Below are 12206 nucleotides of genomic sequence, written 5' to 3'. Positions count from 1 at the left end.
ATGATGTTTAATCATAGTGAAAAAATGGGACACCAAGAAAAGAAGGATTTGAATAGAAAATGTGGGTCAGTTTGTCTTCCTGAAGGGTTTCTCGTGCTGCATTAGGAGCCTAAGCAGACTTTGTCTCCTGAAGGCTTATGAATCATTGCAATCTGAGGCAGTTCTGACCTCTTGTAATCTTGCTGTAAAACCTCCAGGTTTGAGACTCTTGGGGCAAAACTGGCTTTGGACTCAGTGTTGGGCTGAGTTACAGCATCAAGGTAAACAGGCAGGAAATGCAAACTAGTTTTATTCTTCCCTCCCGTGTACATTGCCTGACAAACCTGTAACATAGTCCATTAAGCTGACGCAGTGGTCAGTGTTTATAATAATTTTAATACATTCAGTAAACAAGTCACAAAAAAAGGACTAATACCACTGAAGCGTTAGTCAAGCACACATAAAAACGAGAAACGCAAATCCATTCTGAGCGTTTTCACTTCTTCTGTTATTTTTCTTGTCTGGCTTTTCTGAAGCCTTTGCTTCTCTGTTGTATTTTTCTGTCCTTCATTTTCTTCGTGTCTTATACTCCCTGAAAGTCACTGCATTTTAATCTATATATAATAAATATATTACATTTAACTTAGTCACGGACAATCTTTATCATTTCTAAACCGAGGCTCTAGCTCTTTAGATTTGGTATCGTGGGGTGATCTGCCCAAGTTTCCAAAAAAGGTTAAAAACACAGGAATAAAAACAAGACCGTGAAGACCCCCAAACAAAATAACAAGGAACATGATCTTGAAAAATGTCCTAAAGATGTAGGCTTTTGCTGCAGCCAGGACAACTACTCCTAATATAGTAGAAATTGCACCTTGTAATACTGGGTAACCTAGCAGGGACAGAGCTTCGATTGCCTTTTTATTGGCTGATGACTCTCTACTTGTAACAAAGACATAGGAAATATGAGCAGAAAAATCTACTGAAAACCCTATACAAATGACCAGGTTGATCATGGATATGGAATCTAGATTGACGCTCCAAAATGTCATGAAACCAGCAACACCAGCTATAACAGAAGCTATAGCAAAAGTCACCCACAAGCAACACAATGGGTTGGGAATAAGCAAAAGGGATACAACGAGCATTGCCCCGGCAGCAATGACAACGTTCTGAACGGTGTTCTGCACTATTACCAGGTACTGATCATAGTAGATGAACGCTGGGTGGTACACCATTAATGGAATACTGCACTGCTTGGCTGTCTCTCTTAACTGATTGAGAAGATTCTTCTCATCAACAGCTGAGGTCACGTTCACTGTCTGGATGAAGAAACGTGAAGCTTCTATTTTATCCTGAGTCTTGTTAATGTCCCACTCAAAACTGGGAAAAATTTTGAACAGTTTACTTAAGTTTTTAATGAAAAGAGTCCTATTGCTTATATTTATCATAGTAGTTTCGGCAAATTTTGTGTATACTCTCAGCCATGACTCTGAGAAGTTCTTATCTACATAGGAAATGCCCTCTAAATTCTGCATGCAGTTCTCAATGCCAAGACGAACAGTCTCATTCCAGTAATCTACACTTTCAGTAATGACAACCATGACCCTGGGTCCATACACTGAGAAGTATTTGTTATCATCATCATAGTATGGAATAACGTAAGAGTCATCACTTGCCAGATTTCGAAGATCGATGCCTTCCCTGATCAGAGTACATCCATAAATACTGCCACCCAAATATGCTCCGTACAGCAACACCATAAGTAGCTTGATCCATTTATTTGTAAAAAAAGGACCATAATACTTTTTAAAGAATATGCTCATTGGGTGTTCACTTTCTGACTGAGATGACTGCCTAGAACAGCTGCCTATACAGCAAGCATTGTACAAGCAGGACTTCTCAGCCTGATCTTTATCTACTCCCACAGGCATACAAGTTAGCCAGTGTCGGTTTCCTTGCTCCCTTTTATGATTTAATACAATAATTGCCCCAAAGAAGGTCATGGTATATATATAGCAGAAGACAAAAGCAGTGCCTGTATAGAGGCAAAATGATCTCACGGATGGAAAAGCAGTCCAGGTGCCAATGAAGAAGGCCAAAACATCTGTGAGTGTGGTGATGGTCACAGAAAGTGCTGCTTCTGAGTAAGTCTCAGCTAACCGAGATTTAATATCAGAGTTCCCTTTTTTTCTTGAACTTTGTTCCCAGGAAGCGATCATGATGAACATGTCATCAACACCAACTCCTGCAGGAGGAGAAAAAGTTAATGCTGCATTGCAAATGGCAGCTTCCACTAACGCCCAATAAAAGTACAAAATGAATCACATTTAAGTCTGCAAAAAATTTTGAAAAAGGAAGTTAGGCTATTAACATTGCTTTAGTGCTGATGCAAGTTAAACAGGTACAGGAAAACAGATCCTTTGTGTGTAGCTGAATTTATTACATTTCAGAAATGCCTGGTGACCTGATGGGTTGTTGATCCCTCACCTTACTTTGCTGAAGGACTGAGCACACACAGTCCATCTGTGACAAGTGTGTTGTATCTGCTGTCCAGGTGTCCAGTGACTACATAGATTTAAATACATCACCTATTCTGATGCTCAACTATCCTTATCACTAGAAGCGCCCCCACTATCTCTGGAATCCCTTATTTGTCACTGCAGCAAATTAGACCAAGAATTTCTTGCTCTGTGTTCATCAGACAGGGAGAGCAGTTGCTACCACATTGGAGAACAGTGATCCCAATCTTCCAGGGGCTTGCTTTTTTATGCTCTTTGCTTTCCTTCTCTCCCTTTTATCTTTGAGGATTTATTAATGATTTATTATTCATTTATCTTCACATTTATACTGATGTGCCTGCATATATTACCCACCTGAGTCCTGGGAAACCCTGCCAGGAAGACTGGGTCCTGGGCTAGAGTAAGACACAAGAGTAATGCTCTTAGAGCTAAGACACAAGAGTAAGCGAGCCGAAGTTCAAAAAGGAAGAGCCAATGTGCCTCTCTTAGCTCTGCTAACTCTCGAGATTTTAATCACAGACCTTTCAGTATTTTGCCAATATTACTGTATTAAGGGCTCTTCTATTCCCTGAAAATTAATCACACAAAAAAGGGAAGCAAGACTGCATGAACAGAGGAGCAAGCAAAAATTATATAGCTAAGCATAAAAGAATAGATGAAATCATTGTCTGCTGCCTGAACAATCAATTGCCAGTAAACATGCAAAGATGAATTATTTGTAAAACTGGGTAGACGTCTTGATCAAAGGCATTCAGGGAAAGCACTAGTACAGTGCTAGTCGATGTTTTAATTGAGAAAACAGAAAATACATTTAAATTCCCAATGATGTCTGGGAGAAGTTCCAAGCACTTCAAGGGGTACGATCAATTCACAGCAAGTTTGATAAACTGCAGAAATAAACTGTAGAAATACTAATTTAATTGCTTTCAGAATTACAGCAAGTCAATGAACAAAGCACTCCAGAAACAAACAAACAAAAAAGGACTGCACAAATATAAAACGGAGAATAACTGGTTAAGTGGCAGAGAAAGATCTGGGTGGAGGGAGGAAGGACAGGAAATGGAGAGCTAGATGACAAACAGATAAGAAAAGAGCAAAATGTGATATGCAAAAGATGGCTATAATCCATTAGCAGGAAAGACATATGGATAGATGCTGGTCCAAGAACACAGGTAGATTAGTGGCAGGTGGCTGAAAGTACTTTTACCTTTGGCTGTCTTCCCTGAACTCCTCCCAGAAACTGCATTCTGCATAGCAGGTACAGCTGAACATAACAGCTGATATAGTTAGATAAACCAAACCTGGAGTTACCCTACTATGTCTGCCTTTAAAAATACAGCAAATCAGAAGCTGCTCTAAGTGAAGTTCAGCTATCCCTACTGAGCAGGATAGTGTCCAGAAAAAAGGTGGACCAGACAGGGGCTGTATCATCTCTTTGATATTAATCTGTTTGCATACTTGAATATTCAACACTATGGCAGACAGCACAATAACAGTCCTCTAATGAATAAAGGACTGTTAAAAAAAAAAATAATAAAATCAACTATCTTCCACGTATGTGGAAGAACAAGGAACAATCAACTTAAAGATATCAGGGAAGCCTCAAAAGTTCTTGAGATAATTAACTACTAGAAACAGTTTCCTGTTTAATTCTCAAGAAGTTCTTAAAAACTTTTGGCAGGAGTGGTCTAGTTAATGCCCTTGCAGCAGGGAGGGTGACCTCATGAGGCTCCCTCCAGGCCCCACCTTCTATGATTTTGACGAGATGGTTTTCTTAAAAAAGCCGCTTCCAGCATACTGGGATTAAGTAGCAATCTCAGTGCTCAGCCCTCCCACTCATGCCTGTTCCTTATAACTGTGAAGGAAAGTTTGAAAATGTTACCTGAACAGACCGTAAAAACAACCAACCATGTAAACCCACAAACCAAAAAAAGAAAACGCACAGAATTGTTATTCTAGAAGACTCATGATTTTTAACCAGGCCTATGACTTTTAAATGCTTGGGACTGGCTCTTAGATCTCAGAAGATTAGCCAGAAACCAGGAACAAGATAAGCAGTAAGTCAAAAGGTAATATTGGATGGTGGCGAGCCAGAGTGCTTCCAGAAAGCAGGCAGGCTTCAAAAACAATTTGTCTAATGTACTGGTAATTTGTTTGCTTTAATGTAAGGAAGACAAAAAGTCTGCATGTTATTTATAAAGATCTGAAGAGACTGGCTTAAGCCCTTTTCCAGGTATACAGAAGGGTCTTTGTGAAATTAAGAGCCTGTGCATTTGATAAGCAAACAAATGCAAATACAAAATGCATTTGAATTATGCAGGAAACAAAGAAACTATGCATATCCTAAGGAGCATTTGCATTAGACATCTATGATGCAGAGCCTCTGTCAACACGGGAGCTCCATGTGCTTTCCTCAGCATGAGACAAAGACCAAGAAAACATCACATGAATTCATCATATAGGAGACCAGATAAGGATTTTAAAAGCAGTAATTTATTTGCAGCAACATTATCTAATGGTATTTGGGAAGTTCAGCATTGGCTGTCAAGCAGTCTGTGCAACTGCGATGCAAGGATACTAACTTCTTTGTGTTTTTGGAGGGACCTGGTTGCACGAATGGTGCATCACTTCAGTTGTATAGCTAAATGAGACTGTTTACTACATAGTCATTATATTGCAGAGGAAATTTCACATCTTAACAAAATGAGATGGATTTCTTATTGGAAATTACAGCCAGTCCTGCTCATTGCTTAAGCCATGTTCAGGCCCAATTTTATCTGACCAAAGACTACACTCTGAAAGGGATACAAAAACTTACGGTAACTTACTTTCCATATTCACATCATAATACAGGTACTGGATTGAGTCAGTGCTAGTGTAGCACGAGCTGCACACTGGACACACGTTCCATGGTGCTGCTGTTGATCTACCCTGAGGCTGACTAACAGCAGAGAAGTAGGGAGCTCTCACTGTACTGCAAAAAGAGGTGGTCAAGAGGTGGATGGTTTGGGGAAGACCTCTGCACCTGCTTAAGTTGCTGACAAATTCAGCAGTCCCATAGAACAGTACTAATGACAAACTGTTTTGGGGTAGACAAACTTATGCCAGGCTAATGAGATATGTAAAAGCTTATAGTACACCTATAGAAAACAGCATTCCACTGTATACAGAGGAATACAGTGACAGAACCCTGTTGAGCTCACCTCAAGTATTAGCACTAGTTAAATGATTAATCAGCATGGCTAAATTACCAGAGACACTCGAACAATACCAGAAGTGCTAATCTTACCACCCTCTCATTTATAGTTTTCAAAGCAGGCATCGGTTTTTGGGAGAAGCTGCCCTTCTGCCAGAGCTCAGCTCCAGTCCCAGTGTGAGTTTGCTGAGCTGAGTGGCTCACCTGCCTGTACAAGCTCAGAGGAGGCTACTCCTCCAAGTGTCTCCTCCCGTCACTGCAGGACAGAACTGCGTATGATCTGATGCTCATATCATAAAAGAGTAACACCGTCAGGTTGTTTTAACTCCACTTTAGTCTTCGTATCTGAATCTGGCTCGCTTTTTCTACTTACCTAGAATAAGAAATGGCGCGTTTGCTACAGTGACCACAAATGGCACTCCACAGAAGAGCATCAATCCAAAGCTGCTTAATACAGCTAAACCGGCAGAAACCACTCCACAGCATGCAAGCCAGACATTATTTCTTACACAGCTCAGTCTGAAAATATTTTAAGGAATATCTTAGTTACATGTCAAATATTTCACCAAGCTGTTTGGCATGACAAGTGAATATCCTGCACAGATACTGACAGTAGAGAGAACTCTTGATGAAAGCTGCTATTTGCAGGAGAGCTCCCAGGTGTCACCATTGGACAAGATTAATTTACACAGGAGGTGCTAAATACATTATTACTGCTAGCCAGTTATATACATAAGAGTAAAGATGTATACTGATCTTTGCATCAGTAACAAGGGAGCTGCCAAAATGCAGATACATAAGCTCTACCAGTGAGAGGCTAGATTTAGGGTGACCCAAAAAATGATGAATTTTTAGAAGCGCTTTCCTTTTACATGGGTTCTTGGTGTAGCATATCAGTGTAGTATGGAAGCATCTTCCAGGCAGTAAGTGCTGTGTACAGAAGCTTTCTCAGCAGACAGATTGGCTACCAGCCATTTGCCAAGATGCTCCCGAGGGCTGGCTCAAGGATTCCCCGTGAAACACTCCCAGTGGGACACTTCGCATGTGATGCTATTGACAGCACCACAATGACGGGGGTAGAGAGTAGCCTCTTGCCTGATCAGTAATATTTTCCAGGTTGTAGACCATTTCTGAACTTTAAGAGAACTCCTGCTTCCAAGGCAAGAAGTGTGTGTTGGTGGCACCGTCCTTGCTCTGTCTGCACTCACAAACAACTGGACAAGAGACAGCTGATATCTAGAAATTGTATAGCATGATGCTTGATGCAAGCACTAAACCAGTAAGCCCACCCTCCAAGTAGAACTTTATTTCTCAAGCACAGCACACAAACACTGCCGTACGGTTGTCAAATGTACAATGGTTCACCTTCCACCAGTGCAAAGAAAGGGCAGGCTAAGTTCTTTGTGGACAGCAAGTAAGGCTCAGACTCTACTAGCAAGCAGAATACCTAAAGCCGTTCCCAGACTTGCAGTAACCTATGAAGCTAGTGCTCATTCATCTGTACCTTAGCTGACCAGGTGACAGAAAAAAGGTGCAAACAGATGTTAACATAGTATACTTCCTCCTCCCTCCCCTGCTTCTTCCCTTTTTTAACTGATCTTTACAAAGAATTAGTATCTTGCGGGCAGGATGAGGATAGAAGCTACGAATGAAGCAAGAAAGTAGTAGAATAACCTTAGCAATAGCACCACTTATTCCTTCCCTCCCCCCATATGATGACTTTTCTGTTTGACTTTTATGCATCTTTTCGGTGAATGCCTCCACTGGGTATGCCAAGTTGAGCTGGTAAGTTTTATTCAACAGAAGTGCTTGTGCAGAATTCTGCTGCTGCCAGGCTGGCTAGATCATGCTTCTGGCCCCCTTCCTGCATAGGGTAATGTAGAACCCTTTCATAATTTCCTTGGCATAGTGTTTTTCAGTGCCAAAGCTACAGCACCTCAGACCTCTTAAAAAGATAAAGAGTGGGGGTTTGTTTCAGTTGTTTAAATAGTTCCAAAACCATCAGCTACAAAAAGGATTCTTACAAGGTGAGGACTATAGAAATGACTGATGGCTTCAAAGAACAGACAAATGGATACTAGCATTCAGGCTGTGCATGTCTGAACTGAATGCTTGTTCAGTTCAGCTTGTATTCAGCTTGTATTGATACTTATCATGAACCCCATTTAAGCAGTTGGGAAATACACACAAGTAGGAGAGAATCAGCAGAGAAATACATTGTCTATTATTACATGAAGTCTGCAGCTTCAAGAATGACTTCACTTTACAAGAGCAGAAACCAATTTAGGCAAGGTAAAGAAGAGGTAACTCCTCATCGATCCATAGCTTAGAAGACATTTTACCTTAGGCAAGAGACGACCGAAAAGGTTATTGTCAAGAAATATGTTATGGAGAAGAGTGGGATCACAGTCTTGGTATTTCCTTCAAACTCCTGTTGTCTGGACAGCGAGGTAAAGTAAGTCACCTGCCATTAAAATAAGAAGGAAAGAAAAGATGAAGCAATTCTTACTCTTTTTCTTGGTCTTTATGCACACACAGAGGCAATGCTAAACATCGTGCTGGCACTAATGCATTTCCGTGGCCCTCACAACCCCCAGAAGTGCTGCCTGCACCAAGCAGAGGCCAAGGATGGTGCACTGCATGAGGCACTGGAAGCATTGCTCAGAGTGCTGCAGCTGAGCCTACGGACCGACCCTCGCCTTTTTCCTCCACCATCTCCCTTCTGGCGATGGGGAAGCCCGGGCATTTCGGGTCTCGGCGGCCCCCGCACACCTGTACCCACCGCTGTGTTACCTGAATGGAGGTGAAGTTCAACTTCACCAGCTCCGCCGGGATCTCCTGCAGGAAGCTTTCCAGCCACTGCTGGCTCTCTGCTGCCGCAGGGCCGTGCTCCTGCAGGTAATACACCAGCTTCAGGGCCCGCGCCGACACCACCCGCCCGCCGGCGTCCGTCAGCACGCCGCCCAGCGCGGTGCCCAGGAAGGTGCCGCCGCTGACGGGGAAGGTGAGGTTCTCCAGGGCGGCCGCCGCATAGCCCAGCAGCGGCAGCAGCGGGTTGGGGCTGGCGCAGGCGCTGCCGATGCGGGCGCAGAGCCGCTCGTAGCCGCGGTCGCGCACCGTCCTGTCCAGCTGCAGCACGTCGCGCCGCGCCGGCGAGGCAAGGACCGAGCCCTCCCCCGCCGCCACGGCGATGAGGGCGGCGTAGGCGCCCTCGGTGGGCAGCCGCTGGGCGGAGAAGCGCTCCGAGTCGTTGGTGGGAAAGTGCTGCCGCACGAAGTCGCGCTCGGCCTTGGCGGGCCCCGACGTCGGCGTGAACTGTCCCTCGATGTCGTTCGCCTGCCGCTGCAGGAGGAAAAGGAAGCCGGCGCCCAGCCCGCCCGACAGCAGCAGCGGCACCAGCACGAAGGGCCAGGGGCAGGCGGCCACGCCGACCCCCAGCCCTTCGAAGAGCCGCCTCAGCGGCCGCTCCACGCAGTCCGTGTTGCGGCAGGAGCAGCCCTTCGCCTGGCGCCGCGGGTCCTCCATGGGCGAGGCGGGGGCACGGCTGCCGGCGGCAGCTCCTCCGCCGTGGCCTCTTGCTGTGCTGCGCGGCAGGTAAGCCGCCTTGTCCCCCCTGGGGCCGGGGAGGGAATGAGCGTTCCTCAGCGGCGCGGCCAAGGGCCATCCCTCCCTCGCTGTGACTCACCGGGGTTTCCACCGCCCCACCGGGACCGGCAGGAGGGGACACGAGACTTCCCCCACCGCGCCGCGCCCTGGGCTCGCGTCTCCGATGGGCGGGCGCGTGCTCCCGCCGCGCCCCTGCCGCTGCCTCGCCCGCTGGCTTTCGCCCCGAGGGGAGCCTATCCCGCCGCGGCCTCGGTGCTGTTACAGCGCCCGTCGTGCTGAGCGGCTGCCGGGAGCCCGGTTCTGCCGCCGTGCAGGCCGGCTCCCGCGGGGCAGGCTGCAGGCCCGGCCAAGCCAGGCACGGCCCGGCCCGGCCCTGCTCCTCTTTCCTCGAGCCGCAGGCAGGGCGCGGCGGCGATGCCCTCTCTTAGGCTGTGGTGATGGTGCTTCGAACCACTCTCCCATCTGCCACCTCCTACCTGTGCGCCTCAGTTCCTGCCCCAGTCAGCTGCCATGGCTGTCTCTGAAGCTACGCCAAAAGCCAGGATCTGCAAAATGATCTGCAGTGAAGCAAAAACCCTTTTGCATAGAAGAGCGTGAGGCACGGGCACTTTTCTCTGCTGCCATTGGCACCGTGTTGTTTGACGGCTGTTGGAGTCACTTGCTCGCACTGGTGGGGAGTCCTTCCAGCCAGGTGCCTTCACTGCGCCCTTTAATCTTGCTCAGGCACTTGCCTGGCCCCTCGTTTACCATAACACTGTAATCCTGCAAAAAGAATGTGACTTTCTGTGTGTGTAATGAGCTGAACAAACTCACTGGGGAGTCAGGTGAGTGTTGGGCCTGTTGCAAGGGGAAGAGTTAGGTACAGCAGGAGGAAGGACCACAGCTGGTAGCAAGACTGTGTCATGCACAGTTGTCTCAGTTGTCTCATGAAACCTCATGCGTAGTGAAGAGTGGGGATTACAAGTAATTTTGGAGTTTGTGTTTGGGATCTTGTGTCTTGAACTGCCTGTAGTGAACAGGATTAATGTGATCCTTGGGTACGTGAACAGAGAACAAGCCTAGGGAAGGGACTTCCATGGTATATAATGGAATCAATTAGACTGATGTTACAATATTAAATCCATATGTAGCTTCCATGTTGTAAGAAAGAGGTTGCAAAATTAAAAAGTGAGGGATAAGGCGTAGTGATCCTGAGCAGGAGACCATTGCATATCGAGCACAGCAGTGAGCCTATGCTGTGCTGCATGCCCAGTGTGGCCCTTGGACTGTGCTACGGCAATCCTTTGCCCACAGAATAACCTCAGCCTCCAGGTAACAGGAGCCTGCAGGCAGCTCCCACTTGGTACCAGTGATTAGGCAACCTAGACTTCTTTTTCTTTACTGTTTTCCCCAAATCTGCTGCCATCATTACTTCATCACTATGCATTATTCTTCTGTCTGGGAGCAAAACATAGAAAGTGGTGATGTGCATCTTGTGGTGTTTGCTGTCTTGGTAAACAAGTTTACAAAACAGGGAAGCGAGAGCTGAAGGAGTAAGACTTTGAAACAAGGTTTAGTGATTGCAATGGGCAAGCCACAAAAATCTCCATAGTGTGGTACACTAGAGCTTTGTGCAGTAACAATGATAGAAAGCCTCTTTCCAAGTCCAAAAAATACCCTGCAGCCTGGTGTTCTTGACACTGGTAAGTGACAGTGATTTGAATGCCCTCTGGCTGAGGAGAACTTTAATCTCAGATGTGACACTTCTGGAGAGGTGTCAAGCCAATTAGCTAATACAACACAGACAGGCACTTCTTCTTGCCCTTCTTTGAAAGAAGCAACCCCCTCCTCTCCTGCCAGTACTTGCAAAGAAAAGTTGTAGGTATTTCTTCTCTGTCATCCTAAGGAGACAGGCTTGCCACCTACAGGCATAAAACAGCCAGCCAGGCTCTGAGCAGTGTTACAGATCTCCCACTGTGCTCAGCATTTAGTGCAGCTTGGATCCTGGTGATTCCCCTTTCAGTGCACAGGTGTTCTGAGGAAGGTACATCAGTTCTGAATTTCTCTGTTGGAGAAGGGCACTTAGAAGCTATTTCCTGTAGCTCCTAACTTGTTGAAATCTAAGTTTTTAAATGAATCTGACTCCAAACTGATAGCTTCTCCCATGTTCTGTTCTCAATTTTCTTGAACGGATTTACATCAAGTTAGAGTAAGAGCTCTTCACATAGGAGGAATCTGTCCTCAGAAAAAAGGGGTAAGCTATTTGATGTCCTGTAGACACTTGATGAATTCTTATCAAAGAGTTACCCAGCTGCATAAGATAGCCTCTCTTATGTGGAGATAACTCCAGAGGAAAACAGATCTCTGTCTGCGAATAAACTACAGAGATACACCTATACCCGTAGCCAGACACCAAGAAGACTTCTAGGATAACCTGGCAGTGGACCAGGTTGTGGATGATCCACTGACATTGCAGCAGACATGAAGAGACGGTGTCCAGCTAAATGCTTTCACTGTAAAAAACAGCTATAAAGGGTTATTGAATTTTTTAGGCTCATCAAGCTAGAAGATAAAAATCGACCACTTGTCATGGCTCTAGGAATTTATGTGTTCCCAGTAGACAGCTGGTCACAAGCGGTGTTCCCCAGGGCTCAGTTTTGGGGCCAGTTCTGTTTAATATCTTTATCAATGATCTGGATGAGGGGATTGAGTGCACCCTCAGTAAGTTTGCAGATGACACCAAGTTGTGTGGGAGTGTTGGTCTGCTTGATGGGAGGAAGGCTCTGCAGAGGGACCTGGACAGGCTGGATCGATGGGCCGAGGTCAATTGTATGAGGTTCAACAAGGCCAAGTGCTGGGTCCTGCACTTGGGCCACAACAACCCCATGCAACGCCACAGGCTTGGGGAAGAGTGGCTGGAAAGC

The 12206-nt window shown here is 45.7% G+C and overlaps 1 protein-coding gene across 1 annotated transcript; it reads right to left on the bottom strand.

The window, feature by feature from the left end:
• Positions 1-24: 24 nt before the first annotated feature.
• Positions 25-9262, bottom strand: PTCHD3 (patched domain containing 3). The gene is made up of 4 exons (XM_075492591.1): positions 8491-9262; positions 8040-8161; positions 6071-6216; positions 25-2227 (listed from the first exon to the last, which is right to left on the bottom strand). Exons 1-4 carry the CDS (start codon positions 9220-9222, stop codon positions 627-629), a joined length of 2601 nt encoding a protein of 866 aa, XP_075348706.1. The 5' UTR covers positions 9223-9262; the 3' UTR covers positions 25-626.
• Positions 9263-12206: the final 2944 nt, after the last annotated feature.

Source organism: Mycteria americana, chromosome 2 (assembly GCF_035582795.1).
Source record: "Mycteria americana isolate JAX WOST 10 ecotype Jacksonville Zoo and Gardens chromosome 2, USCA_MyAme_1.0, whole genome shotgun sequence".
In the NCBI taxonomy this organism is placed as follows: domain Eukaryota; kingdom Metazoa; phylum Chordata; class Aves; order Ciconiiformes; family Ciconiidae; genus Mycteria; species Mycteria americana.
The sequence above is the reverse complement of the archived record's forward strand: the minus strand, read 5'-3'. Positions and strand labels throughout refer to the sequence as shown.